Consider the following 23,935-nt stretch of genomic DNA (forward strand, 5'->3'; position numbering starts at 1 on the left):
AGTTTGTAAACAAAATCATATCTGCAGGGAATTAGGTATATAGCATTGACAGCCTGTGCTGGAGACAGCCAGTACAGTGGCCTGCCAAATTGTGATACAGTTCACAATAGTTCATTAAGATACATTATTTGAAATTTGGATATTCTGTAGATCTTTGCCCACCCTGGACAAGTTGAAGTTCTAGACCTCAGGGAGAGAATGGAATTTTGATTGCCCTTTGTACTCTATGAATCTGGATACTTAGAAGTGTGCAAAGCTTTCAGAAGAAGTGCTTTGCAGTGTATGGGAGAATGTAGAAATATCTGTGTTCTGTTAAATCTGCCATGCCATTTGCATAACCATTTGCTTTACTGGGGGAAAAAAAGTAAAATTTCTGTGTGTGCAAGGCAACTGAATAGCTTCTGAAGCAGCTGCACAAGCCTTGCAAATGATGCATATAGTTATTGACTGGTTTAGCCTGATATTTCTGGATAATAATTTTCTTTCAAAACATTATCTAGATCTATTCCAGTCTATATGTCACCCTAGGATTAAGACAGAAACACTCATGATCATTATGATGATGACTTGTGTTGGTTACTGGATGGTGGAGCTATCCAGTAACTCTGTTCATTGAGCTCATCCTTATAGTGACGCTTGATAACATTGAACATGATATTCTCTGTCTTCCTTTTTTAGCCTCATTAGTACATCTAAACTTTTGAGATAGTTAGTTTCCGAAGGTAATAATTCTGTATATTATTTCTGCATTGCCCCATGATTTTGGCTTAAGTTCCATCCTTTATACTGTTTAACTGTTGCCATATTACCTCTTCAGGAGATACCATCTTCAGTAAATTAATTCTCAGGTCTCCCTGCTGTTTTATGAAAAGCCTGTGGACCTCTTGAACAAATGGTTGGATTCAGTTCCAAAGTAGATGAGAATTGCAGAAACTTAATCCAGGAGAAATGGCTCTCTGTAGAAGATAGCTGATCTAAATAATGTTGCACAACTGTCTGATGGGATGATATTTTCCCTGCAGTGCTAAGTACACAACTTGAGAATACTTCCGTTTCTTTATTTTCAGGGAAAATATACCAATTGTTGCTTTTTGTACCTGGGCAATGCTCTATTGCTTCAAAACAGACTTCTGTAGTGTTTACAGTTTTATGTCAGTTGCATATAGTTACAAGCATATTTGGGGAACCCAATTCCATGTTGCTCTGAACCTTTAAACCTCTTAATGGCATTTCTTAAAGGACTTCATGTGTAACATCTTGATCCTATGCTAAGAAGAACTCCCTTGGGGTTCTTTTAAGATCAATAATACTGGCTTATAGTAGGAACAAGGTATTCTAGAAGTGACTCCAAATCTTTGGAATACCCAATCAACCTTTGCTCTGCCACTTCATCTATGGCATTTAATTAGATCTTGGATACTTTTCTCTTTAAGGCTCCCCTTGATAGATTTCACCTGCTGTCAAAGTGGCTTTAATCATTTGGTAATGCATTTTTCACTTTTTAAAAATATTATTTTAGGGAGGCTTAAATAAATCAGAACATAGCTATGAAAACTTGTAAATAATAATCTATATACATAGAAATAATTCTAATTACAAGCATCTATATTGTTTCTGTTACAGAACTAAGACATGGACTGTGATTTTGACTTCCTAGATACTTATTTTCTAATTCTGTGTCTAGGAAAACTTTCTCATTAATGTCATGGGGATTCTGGTTTTGAACAATAAAAGACCATATTATTAAAATGGAAAATGGCTTTCTAAAAGAAAATTAACACATGGTCACAAACCACAGATTCTTGACATTTTAAATAATATAAAAACAGTTTGGAAACTAGATCTAACACACTGGAAACTGTTCTTGCTATTAATACATTTGAAATCACTCCAGTAACTGCAACTAATACAATTTAAAAGTCTTTCTGAATTTTCCCATTGTGTAATTATCTTATAATTCATTCCTGTTAATGTTTTTTTATTATTATTATGACTAACTCTGAAGAATAATTTTATTCTTTTTACTTTTATGTTAAAGATGAAGACCAGCAAAAAAGATAATGTAATTTGTGAATATTTTGTTCAGCAAAAGTTGCCTTGTGATGTTTAATGTATGGATGACTCCTTTTTTCTGTAACTTTTAGATAATTCAAAATCAACATTGATTATTTTCTAATATAAAATAAATTGGTTGAATCATCAATAATAAAAGAAAAATAGGCAATACATATTTTTGATATTTCTGTTCTTCCAAGGACTTCAAGATGGAGCTATGCTGATTATTTATTTTAGCCTTGTAATGGCTTTGAGCTGAGAGACTAAGTCCCATTCTTGAGTTTTACCTGAGGGAGAATTTGAACTCATATCTCCTGTTCTAGATCCTAGTGTATGTTCTTCTACATCGGTGTTTCTCATCTAATGAGAGATCTCTCTCTCTCACCAATGATACATAGAAATAATCTAGATCTGTTGTGATTTACTGCCCCAAATGAGCAAAAGGGGGGGAGGGAGAGGAAAAAACAGAGAAGAAGGGGAAAGCAACTAGTCAAATGTACTGGTGAGGCAAAGAGAATTGAGCATCTGAGCAGTGAGTCTAGGTTTTGAGCAGCTTCTGAAACATTGTGACTTAGGGGACAAAATAAAATAATGCTCGTTACATGTTTCTAATTATTTGCATTTTTTTTAGTGAGTGTTAGGGGAATAGTGCTATCATACTGCTTTTGTCCCAGTTAGCTCTCATTCATATTTTATAGTTTTAACAGTAAAAAGTATTGGCAATTATTATTATTCAATTTACTTTTCCTGATAAATGTAATACCAGGATGCCTATAAACATATATATGTTCCTGGGAAAAGTGGGACTTTTGTTACTGTCTTAGTAGGGTCCAGGTTATTTGAGAGAATGATTTATGGAATAATGAAAAGTTGAGAGCAGTTTCTCTGTACTTTTCTGGTATCTGAAATGGGAAGGAAAAATAAATATAATGGTTTTTTTTTTCAATTTGCATCTATTTGATTTGTGAAATCTTATAGCTTGTCAATCTCCAGAGCATCATTTATACTTATTATTATTTATTATTTGATTTATACTCCTGCCTTTCTACTCTGGTAGGAACTCAAGAGGGCTATGGTGAGTACTCACAATAACATTCTTTTGTTAAATATGTGTACTACTGCAACCTTAACAATTAACTAGACCATTTAGTCATGGCAATAAATATTGACTCTCCAGAAACTCAGACCTGCGTTCCATAATACAGAAGCGTCACATATTCAACACAGCTAGATAAGTTGCTTACTGCAGACAAGAAGGAAGTAATAGACATGTAAAAGATCTGTCTAGAAATCAGAAGTCAAGCCTTATATATATGTCATACTTAATGTTTAAATCTTAGGCTTTTTCCTCTTACTCTTTAGGGCATTCTTTTTCTGTGCTTGAAAGTTGGAGGTATTTGTTCTACGTTTGCATAACGATTCTGTGTGACTTGAAAATCATTAGTTCCCACCTTGCCAGTTTCAATCCTTACACGTAGTCTGAAGTCCACTTGTTCTGAAATATCCCTTCATTTTTCTATAAGAAGATTTGAGGAGTAATCCTGATTAATTTATAATCTCACATGATGCATCACTGATTCTACCGCAAATTTTGTATAGCTCAAATTGAATGCTAGTTTTAGTAAAAATATTAAAGGTGAAATATAACATTGTCTGATCAAATGATAAGCAAAACTCTTGTCCTTTCCTACCTGTCTTTTGTGGTCTCCTATTCCCCAATACACTTCTCTGGAGGATTGGAGAAGTAGTTTAGATATTGACAAATTGTTTTATGAAATTACAGTAGAAAAGGGTAAGAACTAAAATCAGGGAGTTTGGGCAAAGGATAGAATTTGGGTGATTCTGTCCCTCAACTGTAATCCTGTAAGATGTTTAATCTTCAGTAAAATCCCAAAAGTGATAATTTGGGTCTACAGAGGACTATAGATATACCAACAACAGAGCCACGTCCAGCTCTGTTTAATGGAGTGGTGGGCTTTTTTTCCTGGAATTTATTATAAGAATGACTAACTACATTCCTTTTTTCCACTCTTGCATTTCGTTTTAAATTTAAAATGCCTAAACATACGCTCCCTCTTGTTTTTATTAACCAAAAAAATGATATGTTGCTATTCTTAGTCTAAAGCATTATAACCATTAGGTCAATAAAATGAAAAACACTGGAAAAAAATGAGGGAGGAGGAAGGTCACCTAAAATATTTCAACCAAAGATTGCTACATTTGTGGCAGACCTTTTCAACATTTTCCTTATTGTTCCTATTGTCACGAACATGGAATATTTTAAACATACTTTTAACTTTTTTTCCTAGTGAAAAATGACCACTGCCAACAAGACTCCCCCTGGTGCAGATCCAAAACAGCTGGAAAGGACAGGAACTGTTCGAGAAATAGGTTCTCAAGCTGTTTGGTCTCTTTCATCTTGTAAACCGGGTAAACTGCAAAAGCATCTTGCTTCTAGACAGACCAGAAACTCCCTTTGTAAATTGCCTAAAAGTAGAAAGTAACTTTTGCAGTTAATTTAAATTAGTTATGACAATATAACATAGGCTTTTGGTATCTAAGAAAATAGTTTGGGAATATAGAATGTTTGTGCTATTCCTGTTCATTAACAAGACCTTTTTAGATTACCATGCTGTCAGTGTTCTAATATTTTCTATGCTTCCAAATGTAACAGGATCTATAGATCCCTAGGACAGATTATATAACTGTGAGTTTTGTTACATTGATTGCATAAGAATGCTGTGCTGACGACCATCTGCTTCTGTATATTCAAAATAGGATTTGGGGTGGACCAATTACGAGATGATAATTTAGAAACATACTGGCAGTCTGATGGATCGCAGCCTCATCTGGTCAACATCCAATTCAGGTAATAAATATTTATGCACATATATGTCCCAGTTATTATGCAGTAATCATTTTTAAAAAGATACCGTATTTTTCCGTTAATAAGACGCCCCCATGTACAAGACAACCCCCACTTTTCCAACCCAAAATTAAGAAATCAATATTTTAAAGATAGTGCAGAATACATTTTTATTTAGTAATTAGGTAACATTTACTGATACACTCGGTGGAAGGAGGTCCAAACCGTCTCTCTGCAGCTCTATTTCCATGCTCTTTTGCATAACCGATTACATTCAGTCACAAGTGAAACTGCCGATAGCTTGTCTCTGCAAACAGACTTCCTCCAACTGGTTTGTTCAGCATCAGCTGACGTCAGTTACATAAGGCTCGTGATTGGAGGAAGCCTGTTTGCAGAGTCAAGCTATTTCACTTGTGATTGGAGGCTAGCAATAGAAGGAAGCCTGTTTGCAGAGACAAAGTATGGGCAGTTTTGCAACCGCGCGGTTCTCTCCTTGGCTTACTTCCTTGCATAAGACGTCCTTCAGTTTTTAGCGTAAGGATTTTAGAAAAAAGTATCGTCTTATAGTCGGAAAAATATGGTACATTATGCAATTAAACTATACATAAATGTGTAATATAGCAGTAAAGGAGCAATACAACCACAAAGTTAATAAACATGGCAATAAAAAAGAAGGAAAGGGAAAAAGAATGCCCACAGCATAGAAATTATTGCCATAAAAAGAAAACTCCCCAAATGTTGACCATTTACCCTTGTAAGAAAAAGACTAATTCAAATGCTGACAAAAAACGCATATCCATTTATGCAAGCAAGTTGTAGATTTCTCTTTCCGGTGTTGTACAATAATTCTTTTTGCTAACACTCATGCCAATCTACAATGTTTGGTATTTTGATGAATATTGGGAATATAACTAAGAAGAATGTATGCTTCCTTAACATAAAGTGATTGAATCTGAATCGTATTAGCAATCTTCTTGATGTCAGCTCAAGTGCAATAATTATAGGACAAGACCAAACTGTATGGATTAATATTCCAATTCCCAGGTTACATCTCTTAACAGCGGGATAATTATACCCAATCTTTATTAAATATTAGAGAACTGTGACCTGTTGGGTCATCCTTTCAGAGATATTTCTTTACCTAAACAGAGAAACAGAATGAGCAGGCAAAAAAGCAGTGGGAGTTGGATCAACTTCTGACTTCCTGCTGGCTTCCCCATTGACTTTGCTTGTGAGAAGCTGGCAGGGAGAGTTGGAAATCCCTCCTCCTCCCCTTCCCCCCCTCCTCCTCCTCCTCAGCTGACCTGCAGAACTATCTGCCACTTTGCTGGTGGGAGGGGGAACAAAGGGAGCCACAGACTGCAAGGAAAACTGCACCCCACTCCCCATCCTGGCATGTCCCCAAGGGCCCCCTCCCTTGAGGGAGGAAGAGGGCTCACCTGTGGACTGCCAGCAACCCCCAGCAAGCCCTACTTCACGAGCAGGCAGCCCCCCTCGTCCTTCCCTCACCGTCCACCACTGTTAAGAGATTTCAGATTTCAGCCTTGGTTCTAAAGCAGCCAATTGCCACTCGTCTGTCAGGCCTTACTACCAGCCGATTGGGTGCAGGAGCCAGAGAGAAGTGGGAAAGACGGTGAGGATATGCACCTCGCATCTTCCCTTGTGCCATGCAACCTGTGGGTTTCTTGGAAGTGTCAGAAGACGCGATGGCATTGAAGCAGCCACAACTTTGCCAAATTTCAATCCCACGGGGTCCCAGATTTTGGACACATTCTTTAAGTTAGCTAATTTGAGGTATGTTGTTCAAAAATTGCTGCCCTATGATGCGCCGTTTCACCCAATTGAAGATTACAAACAAACACTGAGAGTTTTAATAGTATATAGATTCTTTGAGGTATACAGTATTCACAAAATTTTTCACGTATGGTCCTCATTATCCATAATCTCCTTATCTCTAGTTTTAGTGATAAGCTAAACTAGTGATTGGTAAATACAGACTAGACCTTGTTATCTGCAGTTCACCTATCAACATTTTTTCATGTATGATTGTCATTTTGCTGATATGTAGATATATGTACCAATAGAAGAGAATGTATGTAGCTCAGGATTAACTGTGGAATCCTTGGGCTTCTCTGAGCTTGGTTGTTTTCTTGCAGATGTTTCGTTACCCAGCTAGGTAACATCTTCAGTGCTCTGAAGTACTGAAGAACTGAAGATATTACCTGGCCGGGTGACGAAACATCTGCAAGAAAACAACCAGGCTCAAAGAACCCCAAGGACTCCACAGTAAATATATGTGTATATATATCAGGCTTTCACCACATCCTCCCTATCATCTGTCATTCTTCCTTTTGGCCTGCTCAACCCCACTCTTCCTACTGTACAGCCATCGATTTTTACAGTGCTTCCCTCCTTCCTTCCCATCAGCCCACTGAGTTCCAGTTTTCCCACTGCACCCTTGCCCATTTTCACAGGAACTTCACAGGAGATTTTCCAGGGCTGCAGTGCCTAACCCAATTCCCATAAATTCAAGGTCTCATTGTCTGTGGCTTTGTATCCACATTTGTAGGCTGGGAGAAACCCCCCACAATAAGGGCGATGAGGGCCACTTATACCAGCCTTATTTTAAGTAATAAAAAACTAATTTCATCTTGCTTAATTAATGTTAATTTCTTCAACTTCCTATAAAGAAGAATTGTTGGCTTAGGAGACACAGTTAATTTCTCCAGAACGCTTTTCACTTTTAAGAAGCATCAATTGCATCTGGACCAAATAAGCCAAAGAAGTAGTACAATGAAATCTTGATTCTGAAGATCTCAGTGCACTGGGTCTGCATGTAAAGGACCAAATTCATTTGTGACTTATGTTGTTGGTTTTATGACTATCACACAAATGACATAATCGTCTTTAGTTATGTCACCAGCATAACATTCTCTTCAGTTTATCAGGCTTTTAACCATAAGGGACACCTCTTCCCCAAGTCAGTTAAATGAGATTTCACTGTACTTAAGTTGAATATACTGTAGAACCAAGAAGTACCCTGAGCTAAATCTAACTTTTTTTTTAAAAATTCTGTGAAAATTTAAAAACAGCCTCCTGAAAACTGAGTTGATTCAAAATAATAATATGAGAAACCCAGTTTAATTGTCCCAAGAACAGATTTAGGTGACATTTTTAAATTAAGATTATCCCATAACCTCAGCGTTTCATGGGTAAGTGGGTCAAAGATATACAGTGGAACCTCGGTTTACGAACTTAATTCATTCTGTGACTCTTGTCGCACCCCGAATTGGTCGCAACCCAAAGGAAATTTCCCCATAAGGTTCAATGTAATTACCATTAATCCGTTCTGGTGTGGAGGACAGGGAGGCGGCTATTGCTTGGAGGGAGAGACCCCCTCCCTACGACCACGTGTCGGGCAGAAAATGGCTGCGGACCATGTGTCAGGGGCGTAAAAATGGCCGCGGACCACGTGTCAAGGGTGGAAAAATGGCCACGGACCATATGTCAGGGGTGGAAAATGGCTGCAGACCACGTGTCAGGGGTGGAAAATGGCCGCAGACCACGTGTCGGGTGGGAAAACGGCCGCGGACCACGTGTCAGGGGCGGAAAAATGGCCGCGGACCACGTGTTGGGCGGAAAATGGCCGCAGACCACGTGTCAGGGGCGGGAAAATGGCCATGGACCATGTCACGGGAGGGAAAATGGCCGTGGACCACGTGTCGGGTGGAAAATGGCCGTAGACCACGTGTCAGGGGCGGAAAAATGGCCGCGGACCACGTGTCAGGGGTGGAAAATGGCTGCGGACCACGTGTCGGGCGGGAAAATGGCCGCGGACCACGTGTCAGGGACGGAAAAATGGCTGCGGACCACGTGTCAGGCATAAAATGGCCGCGGACCACATGTCAGGGGCGGGAAAATGGCCGCGGACCATGTGTCAGGGGCGGAAAAATGGCCGCGGACCACGTGTCGGGCAGGAAATGGCTGCGGACCACGTGTCGGGTGGGAAAATGGCCGTGGACTGTGTCACGGGAGGGAAAATGGCCGCATATCCTGCTTGTACCCCAAGGCGGAGTTCTCAAACCGAGGTAAATTTTTGCGGCCGGAGCTGGTCGTAACCCAAAAAGTTCGTTAACAGAGGCGTTCGTAACCTGAGGTACCACTGTATCTCAATATGTGGGAAAATGCATATTCACCATTCTTCCTTGATAAATAAAAACAGAAAATATGCCTGCAGAAAGAATGAGTGAATCCTGAAACAGTTAGATGGCTAAATTTTTACAGTTATGTTTTGTGTACAGGTAGTCCCCAGTTTAAGAATGAGTTCCGTTCCCAAGGTCTGTCCTTAAGTCAAATTTGTGTGTAAGCCGGAAAAGTATTATTATATAATACTATATACTGTAAGTAGTAGTGTGTAATGAACTTGAACCATTGTGCATTTAACTTGAATCATTGTGTATTTAACTCAAATTTTGCTACAATAGGCTCCGTTCTTAACTCTGGGTCATCTGTAACCCAGGCGTTTTTAACCCAGGGAGTACCTGTAATCATGGCCTTTAGCAAAAATTATACTTCTTTTCTTTTGAAAAGAAGTATAATTCTACATATTCTTTTATACTATTCTAACTTTTAAAATTATATTTTAGATATGTATTCTAATAATTTAACTTCAGTTCATGGCCACAAAATCCCAGGCACTTTATTATAAATTATTCTTTCACTATTGTAACTTAATGTTGAATTTTAACTCCATCCACTTTTGATATGCAAAAAAAGCCCAGCTTTATGTTTACACATTAATTTAGAATGAAACAAAAGTTGAAAAATATGAATTACCCTAAATTATGTTTTTAAAATCTTCACATTACAAATATTTGATTAATGTTATGAGTCTTGACTACTGAAAGAAAGAAACAAAATTGCTTAGAGTTTGAATCTTGGGATAACTTATGAAGCCAAGGATCCTTAGATACAGTGTTATATATAAAGCTAAATTTCAGATCTTTGCTTAGTTCAGATTATTTGGTATGAGATTGAAGGCTGTAGAACAGGGATCTCAATTTCAAATCACCTAGACTGGTACATCCAGACTAGTTCATTACCTTGATGCTTGCAATGCTGAAGACTTTGTACATGGATTCAAAAATCTCTAGTGAACTGAAAATGAAGAAAAGTATCATGGTATGCCATTAATTTTTTTTTTTTATTAATTTTTAAAAAAATCTTTACTATGAATCAAAGCTGCTTGTAGATCAGAGCTGCAAAATAGCCATTTCATTTGGCCAGTTTGCTGGCACCATTTTTCATTAACCAGAACACCAGTATTTGGTTTTATTACTGGGTTGACACATATTTTTTCTCAAAATCATATCTAGTATGATTGAATCTAGGAAACCTATCCCAGAATGCCCAAATCCTCCTTTTTATTTTTTTTTCCTTCAATCTTTTTTCTCATTCACCTTCCCTTCTTTTTTTCCCCTTGCTTGGCAGTCATTCCTTCTTTCCTTTGCATAGCAGAGATATCTTGTTTGTTTGCCTACAGTCTTTCCCACTTCACACCCAGCAAACAGACTTGTCCCTCTTCCTTGGCCACCTCCTCCTTCCCTCCTTTGGGCAACCCTAGCCTCCTCACCCATGTACCCTAGCTAAGCTTTGCCTTCTTGCTCACCCTGAGAGATTCTGTTGATAGAAGGATCATTGACAGAAGCAGCACCCACTATGGAGTGTGAGAGTGGGTGGGGGTTCCTTAGAGGCCTTCAGTGCTGATTTCGTGATCCAGCTGACCACACCTTACTGCTTCTGGGAGATCGGCCATGGGCTGAGATGAGCCCCCATGCCACTCCTCCCATGTCCCAGCCTGCCTGTCTGCGCAGGACTCAGTGCTCTGGCTTTCCTGAGCAGCATTCTCAGTGCCTACAAACTCTTGTTGTGGGCCACAGAAAATGACTACAAGGGCGAATGCCCTCTACATTGACTGTGAGTTTGAGGCCCGTGGTTGGAATTTAGGTGGATACATATATGGTTCTGTACTACAGGTGAATCTATTTATTTGATAAAGATGAACTCCCAAAGTAAGTAAAATATCATTCTGTTGTTATGTCTCTCCCTACATTCTCCCTATTTTGTATGAATGAATTCTATTTTATTGGAGAAAAATTCATGCTGAAGACAGCAAAGCTGATACAAATTTATATTATATTTTGGAGAGTTGTTACTTTTTGGTGGGTTCTAAGTAAATTATTCTATTAGAAGCAAAAAACATAAGCGTGTCCCACTATAGATGTATTTTAAAAACATACATGTAATATTGTTAAAGGAAAATTTGAATTAATTCTTTTCAGTGTCTGTTTTAGACTTTTAAGCCATCATTCAAACAAGTTAAAAAGTTTCAAAATAATGGTACTATTGTACTAAACCAGAGATGGCAAACCTTTTGGGCTCGGTGTGTCAAAAATTTGGAAAATGCCTAACTTGACTCTGCTGGTGTGTCCCGCACCCCAACGAAACAGAAACGATTCTTTACATATTCATTTATTTAAAAAAATACAGTCCAATCATGTGGTGCTATGTATTATATAAAGAAAGATCAAATAATTACAAAAATGAAATGCAAGTAAAACAAATTCAGTTTCTTTGGTAATTCAAACAGGAAGAATAGTTGTTGGGTGTTGGTGAACACTGTCACCCAAAATGTCATGGCATGTCACCTTTGACATGTGTGTCATAGGTTCACTATCATTGTACTAACCCATACTTAATCGTGATACATTTTTTATCATCTAATCTTGATTTTGCAATGTTTTTAATTCCAGAAGAAAAACTACTGTGAAGACATTATGCATTTATGCAGATTATAAATCTGATGAAAGTTACACTCCAAGCAAAATCTCTGTGAGAGTGGGAAACAACTTTCACAATCTTCAGGAAATTCGGGTCGGTATATTTTACTCCTTAAAAAACCTTATTACAGATAAGTCCTTCCAAGATACAGCATACTTGTACTTATATATTCACAATCTAACATTGGAAAGTCAAAAGAAATTTAATTGGGTAAAATCCAGGTAATTGAACTCCTTGACTGGATGATTTCTGGAAAGGGGGAAAACTCTCCCTTCTTCAAATCCTGCTTCAGAGAGTTGCAGGATTCTCATAGCTGTTTTAGGAGATTACAAGGAATGGCTCTGCTATCAGGAAGAAAGGAAAGGAAACTCTTGTTGCATCCATGGGTGCAGTGCTGCATTTTTTTCTGCATTGTTTTAGAAAGCTAATGGTTGAGAAGCTCCCTTGATATATGTAAGGATCTTATATTAAACCAAGCGAATTTCCTGTTTTATCTTTAAGCTGCTAATTGCCATACCATGTCATAAATTGTTTTGTAGAATCTCCCAGTATCAGTATCTCCCAGCTACAATTTCAAGCTGTATTTTGAGAAACATGGCTCAGGATGCCCATTTATAGATGCCTAATATTTGCACTCACACGCTTAAGGACTGAACTTTGCCGATGTCTTCATAATTGGCATAATCTAGTGATACTGGCTAGATTCAACAGCAATATTGAATCTGTGAAGAAGTTTTGACTGCTGTAAGATTGCTTAAGCCCCACTGAACTTATATGTCATCCTGTTGATTATGTAACCTGTGACTGGCTAGGGTTGCTCCAGTGACTAATCTAAAAAGAAAATACAAAAATTAGAAAACAAACTAAATAAAAACCGCAATATATTAGAGAACCATGCCAGAAAATAGGAGTAGGGTAAAGTGCACATTTTTGCAATTAAGAGGGAGGGGACAGGGAGGATAATGTCTCTGTCCTATCCCTGGAACCATTACTTTAAACCTAAAAATAAAATCAGTGGAATATTTAGTGCAATTCTGTCTGTTCTTTGACTTTTTCTTACCATTCAGTGTCCACTAGATGTCCCTCTTGGCTTTACATTTTTACTTTAGGTTTCATGTCCCTCTGCTGTTCCATTTAACTTCTATAAGTGTGTCTAGTTCTTCTATATAGAAGCTGAGCAATTGGTTTGGGGTGGGGAAAAATGTGAAAAATTGTATTCTGCAGGCTATCTTTGCTGTTCATGTATGCATGCGTGTAAAAATGTTTATGTTTCAGTGGACAGTTTTAATCTTGACATAGGCTTTCATAGATACATCACAGTCCTGTTTATTTTTTCAATTGCTGCAGACTAGTTCTTCTGTTTTTTCTATATTTGTTTTCATTTAAATCTCAGTATATACCCAAAGAGATTATGCCTTATCATGTTATTAAATAAAATCAAGGAGAAAACAATCAAGTGCTATTACCTTTGCTGCTCTCTACAACTTGCACTTTAACAACAAATCAGTAAGACTAGAGTATTAGATCACTGCACTTGTGAAACAATAATTTAAACTGCTTATCGAATGTCACATTAGGAGGCAGTACCTGGCTGATCTTGACTGATCCCCCGAAAAGCTAATCAGTGTTGGATCTGATAAGATCACTAGCTATACTACTGTCAGGAAAACTGCATGGATGTGTCCATGTAATCACAAGAATTGAGCTCTCCTTGAGAGTGATGATCAGTTTATTGTACAGGTTTTCACTTTCTTTTTTTAATATAATTTTTATTAAAACTTTTAAAAAAGAAGATAAAAAGTAACAGAAACTAATATAAAGTAAAGAAGAAAAGAGGAAAAGAAAGCAAAAAGAAAGCAAAAAGTACAAGAGAAGAAAAAATGTTAAAGAAAAATAGAAAAGAAAGAAAAAAGATATAAAGCAGTAGCTTCCGATATTCTTTGCAGCAGTAATAATACAACTATATTTTAACCTCTCACTCTAAAGTTACATCATTATTATTCTTTCTATAATCTATTCTATCTAATTATTAAAACTATAAATCACAAGTTCATTTTTTTCATTTTTCATTCTCTGAGATCATAACACAATGGAATTTTCAATCCTTTTAACCACATATTTTCCCATTGATCCATCTCTATATTATAACCAAAATTCTCAGCCCACTTTATCATGCATTCTTTAACCTATTCTTCCTCAGTTTCAAATTTCAACAAAAGTCTACATTTTAGCAATTACATGTTCATCATCAGTGCACAATTGTACTTCAAATTTTGTCTTACTTTGCTCCATTACATAAGTCTTTTTGTCGATTTTGAATCTTTCTGATAACTGTAAATGGGAAAACCTTCTATGCTATATCCTTCTATTAATTGCTCTCTTGATTTAATTGTAAATTTGTTTCTTAGCAGCATCCATTCTTTCATTCAGACCAGACAACAAGCAGCGAAATACAATTTCAAATTTGGTAAACCCAATCTTCCTCTTTCCTTTGCATCTTGCAATACTTTATGTTTAACTCATGGTTATTTCCCTTGCCATATAAATTTAGAAATATCTTTCTGCCATTGTTTAAATGGTACATCAGTTGTCAAAACAGGTATCGTCTGAAACAAAAACATCATTCTTGACAAAACATTCAATTTTATCATAGAAATTCTCCCCAACAGTGACAATTTTAATTTCTCCCATCTTAACATATCCTTCTTAATTTCATTCCATGTCTTAAGATAATTATTTTGAAATAGCATACAATTCATATTTGCCATAGTAATACCCAAGTATTTTATTTTTTTCTCAGTCTTAAAAGCAGTTTTCTCCATCAGTTCTATTTGATCTTCTAATTTCATATTTTTGTTATCACCTTTGTCTTCTGATTATTAATCATAAAACCTGCTAATATACCAAAATCCTTTAATTTTCCGATTCATGTTTCTACTCCCTCTAGTGGATCTTCCAAAATTAACACTAAATCATCCGTAAATGTCCTTAACTTATAGGGTTTTTTTTTTTTTATCTTCTCCCCTAATTCTCTCATCTTGTCTTATGTCTCTGTTCAGTACCTGAACTGAGATGAACAAATGTGGAGACTGTAGACACCTTTGTGTTGTCCATTTTTGAATCTCACACGGTTTTGTTAGTTCTCCATTAACAACTACTTGTGCTTTCTGAGAAGTGTAAATTGATCTTATCCGTTCAATACAATTATCTCCAAATTTCATATGTTCCAGAACTCTAAACAAAAAAGTCCAGTTCAAATTGTCAGAGGCCTTCTCTGCATCTAAGAATATCAGTGCAGAGGTTTTCACTTTCTTTATATTTATCTAAGATGTGAAGAAAAAGCAAAGGAAATGAAAAATACATATTTTTATAAATAACATTGCTCAGTCCAGTGCCTGTTTACTGAGAAATTCAAAAGTATCAGGAAAATGTGCATAGGATTTCAACCTTTGTTCTAGTTCTCATTCTTTCACTCTGGATATTTAGTTAAAAGTGAAGTATCTTGTATTTTAATTCCATTTTTTCACGAAGGAAGGGACAATTCAATTCAATAAAGTTAACACTCTAAAATATTTAGCATTATGAAAATAAGCCTGAATTAGTCCCAGATTTTATTATTCCTCTTTTCTCACCTTCTGATGCACCCACAGGAAGATTCAAAACTTCTGCTTCTATTTTAGTTTAATTATATTTTAGTCTGTTACCCAAATTGTGAGCTATAGTTAATCTTAACCATGGCTATTAGAAACAAGCCAGCCCCATAAATTATGATTTAAATTTGATTCCTTTTCACTAGGTATAATTCAGATTATTAATTATTTTTTGTGCTTGGGTGACATGGCAATGGTTTATCTGTAATATGACCAGACGTTTCTTAGTTCTTCCTTGGTAGAACTTGAGGTGAGGCATAAACCCTAAATCTGCTAAAGCTTATTCTCCTGAAATTAAGAAGATGTTTAGTGTTATGTCTGATCAAGACCAGTATGATTATATAAGATATTTTGAGCAACATTACTTGATTGTTTGAAGATTTTCTGTTTGCTGATTAGCTGGATTAACTTCTGTTGTTAAGTACAACAAAAATTTTCTTGTATTCTTGCCAAGTTCATAGGGGTTAATAAAAGTACAGTGGTACCTCTACTTACGAACTTAATCCGTTCCGTGACTCTGATCACAAGTCGAGTTGGTCGCAAGTCGAAGTAAATTTTCCCATAAGGTTCAATGTAATTACCGTTAATCCGTTCCGGCGTCCGTGGACCACGTGTCGGGCGGAAAAACGGCCGCTGACCACGCGGCAGGGCGGAAAAATGGCTGTGGACCACGTGTCGGGCAGAAAAATGGCCGCGGACCACGTGGAACGGGCGGAAAATGGCTGCGGACCACGCGGCAAGGCGGAAAAACGGCCACGGACCATGTGGAACAGGCGGAAAAATGGCTGTGGACCATGTGGAATGGGCGGGAAAATGGCCACGGACCACGTGGAACGGGCGGAAAATGGCTGCGGACCACGCGACAAGGCGGAAAAACGGCCGCGGACCACGTGGAACGGGTGGAAAAATGGCCGCGGACCATGTGGAATGGGCGGAAAATGGCCGCGGACCACGTGAAATGGGCGGAAAAATGGCCGCGGACCACGTGGAATGGGCGGAAAATGGCCGCAGACCACATGGAACGGGCGGAAAATGGCCGCAGATCCGGTTCGTAAGTCGAGGCGAGTTCGTAAGTAGAGGTAAATTTTTGGGGCCGGAGCTGGTTGTATCTCGAAAAATTCGTAAGTAGGGGCGTTCGTAAGTAGAGGTACAACTGTACTTGGTGATACCTTGACTTTTCTTTCTCTTTATAACAGATGCGTTATAAAAGCCTTCTTAATGTTAATTGAAGTATTTCACCTTCATTTTCAAACATTGGAGATCTTGGAAGAAATAATAGTTTTGAATACAGGCTGGATGTATTTATTACTTTTTCACCATTTCACAATAAGCTGGAAAAAATGATAAAGGAAATGTTTATATCACAGTGCAGAATATATGCTTTATTCAGAAATACAGTCGTGTGAAAAAGAAAGTACATCCTCTTTGAGTTCTGTGCTTTTATGTATCAGGACATAATAAAAATCATCTGGTGCTTATCAGTTCTCAAAAGTAGGTAAATACAACCTCAGATGAACAACAACGCATGACATATTACACCATGTCATCATTTATTTTACAAAAAGAAAGCCAAAATGGGGAAGCCATGTGTGAAAAACTAAGTACACCCTTACTGCTTCCATAGGTATGAAGAGGCTAAGTAGCAGCCAGCTGCTGCTAATCAAATACCCTTGATAAATTGATCATCAGCAAGTGTGACTACCTCTATAAAGGCCAAAGTTTTAGGAGTTTGCTGGTCTCAAGCATTGAGGTATGTGTTAACATAATGCCAAAGAGTAAAGACATCAGCAATGATCTTAGAGAAGCAATTGTTGCTGCCAATCAATCTGGGAAGGGTTCTAAGGTCATTTCCAAACAATTTAAAGTCCATCATTCTACAGTGAGGAAGATGATTCACAAGTGGAAAACATTCAAGACAGTTGCCAATCTTCCCAGGAGTGGATGTCCCAGCAAATTCACCCCTGTGCAATGCTCAGAGAAATTGCAAAAAATCCAAGAGTTACCTCTCAGACTCTATAGGTCTTAGTTAGCATGTTAAATGTTAAAGTTCATGACAGTACAATTAGAAAAAGACTGAACAAGTATTGTTTGTTTGGAAGGGTTGCCAGAAGAAAGCCTCTTCTCTCTAACAAGAACATGGCAGCATGGCTTAGGTTTGCAAAGTTGCATCTGAACAAATCACAAGACTTCTGGAACACTGTCCTTTAGACAGATGAAACCAAAGTGGAGATGTTTGGCCATAATGCACAGTGCCATGTTTGGTGAAAACCAAACACAGCATATCAGCACAAACATCTCATGCCAACCATCAAGCACGGTGGTGGAGGGGTGATGATTTGGGCTTGTTTTGCAGCCATAGGACCTGGGCACCTTGCAGTTATTGAGCCAACCATGAACTCCTCTGTATACCAAAGTATTCTAGAGTCATATGTGAGGCCATCTGTCCGACAGCTAAAGCTTGGCTGACATTGGGTCATGCAACAGGACAGTGATCCCAAGCACACCAGCAAATCTACAACAGAATGGCTGAAAAAGAAAAGAATCAAGGTGTTGCAATGGCCCAGTCAAAGTCCAGACCTCAACCCTATTGAAATGCTGTGGCAGGACCTCAAGAGCTGTGCATAAACAAATGCCCGCAAACCTCCATGAACTGAAGCAATGTGGTAAAGAAGAGTGGGCCAAAATTCCTCCACAACGATGTGAGAGACTGAAAAAGTCATACAGAAAACAATTACTTCAAGTTATTGCTGCTAAAGGTGGTTGTACAAGCTATTGAATCATAATATGTACTTAGTTTTTCATACATGGCTTCTCCATTTTGGCTTTCTTTTTGTAAAATAAATGATGACATGGTATAATATATCATGTATTGTTCATCTGAGGTTGTATTTACCTACTTTTGAGAACTGCTAAGGACCAGATGATTTTTATTATGTCCTGATACGTAAAACCATAGAACTCAAAGAGGGTGTACTTTCTTTTTCACATGACTGTAAGCTTCACTGAGTTAATGGGACTTACATCCAGTTCAGCATGCCTAGGATTCCGGCCTATAATTACTTATTGTAGATCAGTGTTTCTAAGATCAGGCTGGCTGGGGAATTCTGGGAGTTGAAGTCCACACACCTTAAAATTGCCAAGGTCGAGAGACACTATTTTAGATAATGGACAAAATTCAGATGACATGACAACCAGTAAGCCTGCTATTTCCTCTCTCTGACCAATATGAGTAGGAAATAGCTATCCATTATTTCTTTTTAGTTTAGTGTTATCATCTGTGGGGTATTTCTAGCTAAGCAAAGGGCATCTACATAGTTTGTTGTAGGTTTATTTTCTATTTATGGGAATCCTTTCTAATTAGCTGAATCCAGAAGTACTCTACTGATGAGAAAATTAGCTTAGAATGGGTGCAGAAACTTTGGGGGACTGAAGTTAGCCTTTGGGAGGAGCGTGAGAGCCACAGTGGATGAAATCATGATGAATTTAGGAAAGAGAAAGGTTTTTGGTTTTGGGGGAGGGCATCTGAGGTGTTTCTTTTTAAAACTATGTTAAACCTCTTTTAGGGTTTACACTATATGTACTGAACTTCAGAATGATTGTGAACTACACTAATTTTTAGCAATTGCAGTTAAAGGGGACTCTGAGGGCTGAAAAAAAATATTGTTTCCTAATCACATTGCACAGAGAGAAAAACCAATGGGTTCAAGCAGATGCATTTGTTCACAAGCCATTGTTATTGCTTGTCCTGCCATCTGAATGATCATTATATCTCTACTACTCATAATTTCTTTTGGTAAGATCATCAGTAGAGTAAAATGGAAAGATATTAATAAATGCTGTTTATCATCAAAAGATTTTAATCTCAACCTAGTTCTGACTTGCAGAGGAAAGCTAGAGTCTGGCTGATAAGGAAACTTAGTAACATGTTGCTTCTTCTAAGAAAGTATCTTTAGTATTCAATTTGTATGTAGTATGTAGTAGTTTGTTAAGAAAGAGATGTTTACTACACAGTGAACCAAACAAAACATAGTTTGAATACCATGACATGTGAACTAACCTGGAAATTAATCTATGTATACCTGTGTTACACCATTGTGTGTGCCAATAGAAATTACTCTTCTGTTATCGTGGCTGCTAGCAATCTTTCTACATTTTGGCATCAAAAAATGTAAAGTAATTAGCCATAGTAAATTGTTTTCTTATCCTTTTTTCTGTTGTTTGCATCAACAATGGAAATGTTTATCTGTTTGTTAGGTTTTCATTTTAAATAAAGTAATCAACAAAGATAATCTTGCAACAAGTAACTCATTCATTTTCATGAGATTCTCCTCTTTGACAGTACAATATCCTATTCGGCAAATGGATCTAAATAAATTCAGTAGAACTGTTCATACTGATTAAATCAGAGAGAGAGAATATTTAGAATTATTAAAAATGTTTATGAGAGAAATCCCATACTGTATTAAAAGCTGGTTTTAGAAACTCCATAAAGTTCAAAGAAAGTTTGTCACCTTAAAAAAAAGATGCTTAAAACCCAAATGCGAAGCTCTTTAACATATGAAACTAGTAAACTAACAATGAAATTGTGCGTCTAATTTTAGGACTTAAAAAGAGAGAGGAAGAAACTCCCACTCTTTTTTATACATAATATACATAATTAGGGAAGAAGTGTAGAATAGCTTGGAAGATGTGTAGGAAGAGAGGAGTGTAGGATAGCTGGACAGTGTTATTCAGCAACTCCTTGTTTAGCACCTACCTTGGTTGGTGACTACGAATACCACAGTAGTATAAAATTCATTTTCTTCACCAATATGCACATTTATAACCAACTTTCATGTATCTGACAACAAAAGCCTTCAGCGTGAAATTGATTAATCTCTGGTCAGTTTCAGGCAGCAGTGCAAGCTGGCCAGAGGGTTCTAATCAACAAATTAAGGTCACAGAGCTGAGTTTATTAACTTGCCATTAACACCTTTTAGGGAAGTGCTGCACTAAGGAGAAAAGCAGCTCAGGAAAAGATAGCTTGTTTAAGCAATTTTTCCACCCTGTAAGAGGGAAAACAAAAGGAAAAAAATGGGTCAAGCACAGGACACTGTATGAGAGAACTTATCTGAATGAGACAGCAGTAACCAGTGGTCTTTCCAGCATATCTCTCTTCCTCTCCCTCACATGTTCATTTAGTGACCATTTCGCTTAGCAATCATTTCGCTTCCGATTTAAGGAACGGATTGCTGTTGCTAAATGAGAAGAGTGTGCATTCATTTCACATGTGTCCACTCTACATTTGGTGGGGCTTCTTACAGATTTTATTGTGTTGTGTTGTGTTTGTAGTGGTTAAGACATTGGACTGGGAGTGGGGAGACCCAGATTCTAATCCTCTCTTAGGTATGAAAAACAGCTGGATGACTTTGGGCCAGTCATCCTCAACCCTAGACTGAGTAGTTGAAAACATCCCAGGAGAAGATAATGACAAACCACTTAAACAATTTTGCCAAGAAAACTACATGGACCTTTCCATGAAGTTGCCAGAAGTCAAGATTCTCTGTCAAGTCTCTGGGAAGTCAAGTCTCTGGGAAAAAAAAAAATCCCAACCTTACATTAAGGACTTGTGGAGGTAATTGTTTTTTTTAAAAACCACCTCTATATTGTTGTAAGCTAATTACATCAATGTGTTCATGGATTCACCAGGATTTGAACTTGACTTTAAGGAAACTTTTTACTGTTTTGTTTTTTCATCCAGTATTCTAGATGAGTAGTAATATTTCTACAAAAACTCTTCAGATGTATCAGGGCTTAGGATCTGAGCCAGTTCAAGTTGGATGGTAAACTTTATTATGGTCTTTGACCAATGTGTGCACATGTACACATATATACATAAAATTCTACATACATAATTAAAAATGGCAATTAAAAGAAGTTAAAAGAGAGAGGAGAAAAGAAAAGGAAGAGGAAAGGAGAAGATCTCTCCCTGGGGATTCCTTTGTAAGGGGCTGAATTAATACATCACACAGGTTCAAATAGACATTACAGTGCAACAGGACATGCTAAACATCCTCTACAGCATGGGAGTCACAGGGGCAAAGTCATTCGTTGAAGGGAATTTTTTGGTATTTACCATCAATAACTGCTGAAGGGAGTGTGCTGAATCTAGCAAATGCTCTGTGATGTCTATTGTTTATTAAGGATTGGCAATAATCAGCTGGCTTGGTGGCAAAAGTCAGTGTCTAAGACTTATATAGCCTTGGTGCTAAACTGAAATCATGTTGCCATCCTGTATCAAGGATTCTCTCCTTCATTGATCTTTTTCTTGGTCATATCCCATCCTTTGTATTGCCTCATTAGAGAAGCCGTAGGCTGCCAGTTTTTCTGTAATGGATATCTTCCAGGTGGATTGGAAGTTATCCCTGTTAACCAGGAATGTCAGGCCTGTTGGATTAAATAGTAGTTTTAGCCATTAATTAAGGATAACAATCCAGATTCTGGCTTCTATCCTTGTAATTCCTAGTTCCAGTTGTAAAGCTGTATCAGATGTACATTTGGGTTTTGTATAATCTCAAAAACATGGACTGTACCCTCTCGGCTGCAGTTAGGTTAATGTAAGGCCCCAGTTGAATCCCATATAATAATTGTGCCATAACGTTTGCCTCAAATAATTTTAGGGCAGCCAGAATATAGTGTTTACCTTTAGAGGAATAAAAGGACAGTATGGCTTAGCACTCTTCTAAGCAATCTGTGATATATGGGCCAAGTGTCGGTCTCTGCATCCCAAGGAATGAAAGATAATTCCCAAGTAGTTAAAGCATTTAACTTGTTCAATATTATTGTAATTAATATACCAATTATGAATAGTCTTTTGTTAAAGGTCAGAATAATTGTTTTTTGGTAATTTATCATCATTTTTTCTTTTCCACAATTTTGAGCAAAGGATCTAAGGGTTCTTTGAATCCCTGCCCATAGACAGTGACAGAATAACCATGTCATCACCATACAGGAGAACAGGTGTCCATCAGCTAGTGAAAATTGCCTTTACAGTGTTGTGCAACTGAGTTTATGTAAAAATTAAAAAGTAATGGAACAGTTAGCTGCCCTTGGGGACCACATCTTACTCTCAGGTTGGTGTTACTATAGAGTTTATGTATTAATAAAAGTAATTGCCTGTGTTGGTAGACAGCAGCTTCTTCCCCAATAGTTCTCTTGATATGGAATCAAATGAAAATTTGAGATCTACAAAAGCTGCATAAAGAGAACCTTTGAATCCATAGGTATATTTCTCCACTAGGTGTTGCAATATTATTGCTTTGTCTATAGTAAGTCTTCCTGTGGAGTCCATGGAGTTCTCTGAGCTTGGCTGTTTTTTTGCAAGCGTTTCATTACCCGGCTAGGTAACATCTTCAGTCTTCCTGTCCTAAAACCAGCCTGTTCTTCAGCTAGGATATTGTTACCTTCAATCCAATCATAGAACTTCTCAAATAGGTGTTTAGCATAGATTTTGCTAATTATATTCAAAAGACTGATTGGACGGTAGTTGGCCAGATTTTTCTTTTGTCCTTTTTTATGGATTAGAACTATGATGGCTGTGCCCAATCTTCTGGGATATGAGTGGTGTTATCAATAAAACTGAAAAGTGCTGCAAGAACTGGGGGCCACCAGTCAATGTTATTTTTGAAGACCTCAGTGGGAATAAGGTCACTACCTGGGGCCAGTCCAAGTTGTCATACACAGTTAGAAAATTGTATTTTTACTTGCTGTTTTATTATCTCTACTCCCACAGTAATATCTAGCTTCTACTTGGTTTTTTTTTCTTTCAGCACTACAATATTTTGGTATCTTACAGATCAGTTTCAAGCAGTGATAAAATGTCATTTCAATTTGTTGTATTTTTAAAAATCTGCCCAGATGCAAAGTCCAATCAGGAAATGAGACAAACTACCAAGGCAATGTTTGCTGGCCTTTGCTTCAAGTAAAATGATGTTTACCATTCACACATGACTGTTTACTGCTCTATTTTACTCAACAGTCAGTCTCCTAGAATTGTTAGGCACTTAATACCAAAAACAGTTCAAATAATAATTGTTCCTTTGACTCGCCTTGAAAATTCATTTTTCCACTTTTTTTCTTGTTTACCACTTTGAACTGTTTTTGCTGAATATTGATTACTTCTTAAGAAAAAAAAAACTGGCCCAGGTTGAAAGAGGAATATGCTGATTTATAGATGCATGTATTCCAGATTGTATCATAACAACATATTCAATAATTTTCTGTTAGTTGAAAAGCATTTTATAATTTTTTAAAGAAATGATAACAGCTCTAATAATGGCACAAACTCTATCCACTTTCATTTCCAGTTTGATTAACGTCTCACATTTACTCACAGTTGTGTCATATTTTCTGGTCCATACATTTTGATGGTACAAAGTACCAGGTAAATGTAAAAGAAACCATTCTTCTATGCAAAGTTCTGTTAATATTAATTTACCTTGTTTCATGTCAGTCATATATGTCAGCATGCTGATGATATCGAGTT

At 37.3% G+C, this 23,935-nt stretch overlaps 1 protein-coding gene across 3 annotated transcripts in view; it reads left to right on the forward strand.

Moving 5' to 3' along the window:
• Positions 1-23,935, forward strand: part of ANAPC10 (anaphase promoting complex subunit 10) — a 46,089-nt gene that overhangs the window by 1,354 nt on the left and 20,800 nt on the right. For all 3 annotated transcript variants that reach the window (XM_088132807.1, XM_007428629.3, XM_007428630.3), the window contains exons 2-4: positions 4,365-4,485; positions 4,834-4,924; positions 11,734-11,854. In XM_088132807.1, coding sequence (XP_087988933.1) covers positions 4,371-4,485; positions 4,834-4,924; positions 11,734-11,854 — 327 coding nt within the window. In that variant the 5' untranslated portion in view covers positions 4,365-4,370. The remainder of the gene's footprint in view (positions 1-4,364; positions 4,486-4,833; positions 4,925-11,733; positions 11,855-23,935) is intronic.

Source organism: Python bivittatus, unplaced genomic scaffold (genome assembly GCF_059951505.1).
Source record: "Python bivittatus isolate LINGU-HERP-01145 unplaced genomic scaffold, Pbiv_v1 ctg000070_np1212, whole genome shotgun sequence".
Classification (NCBI taxonomy): domain Eukaryota; kingdom Metazoa; phylum Chordata; class Lepidosauria; order Squamata; family Pythonidae; genus Python; species Python bivittatus.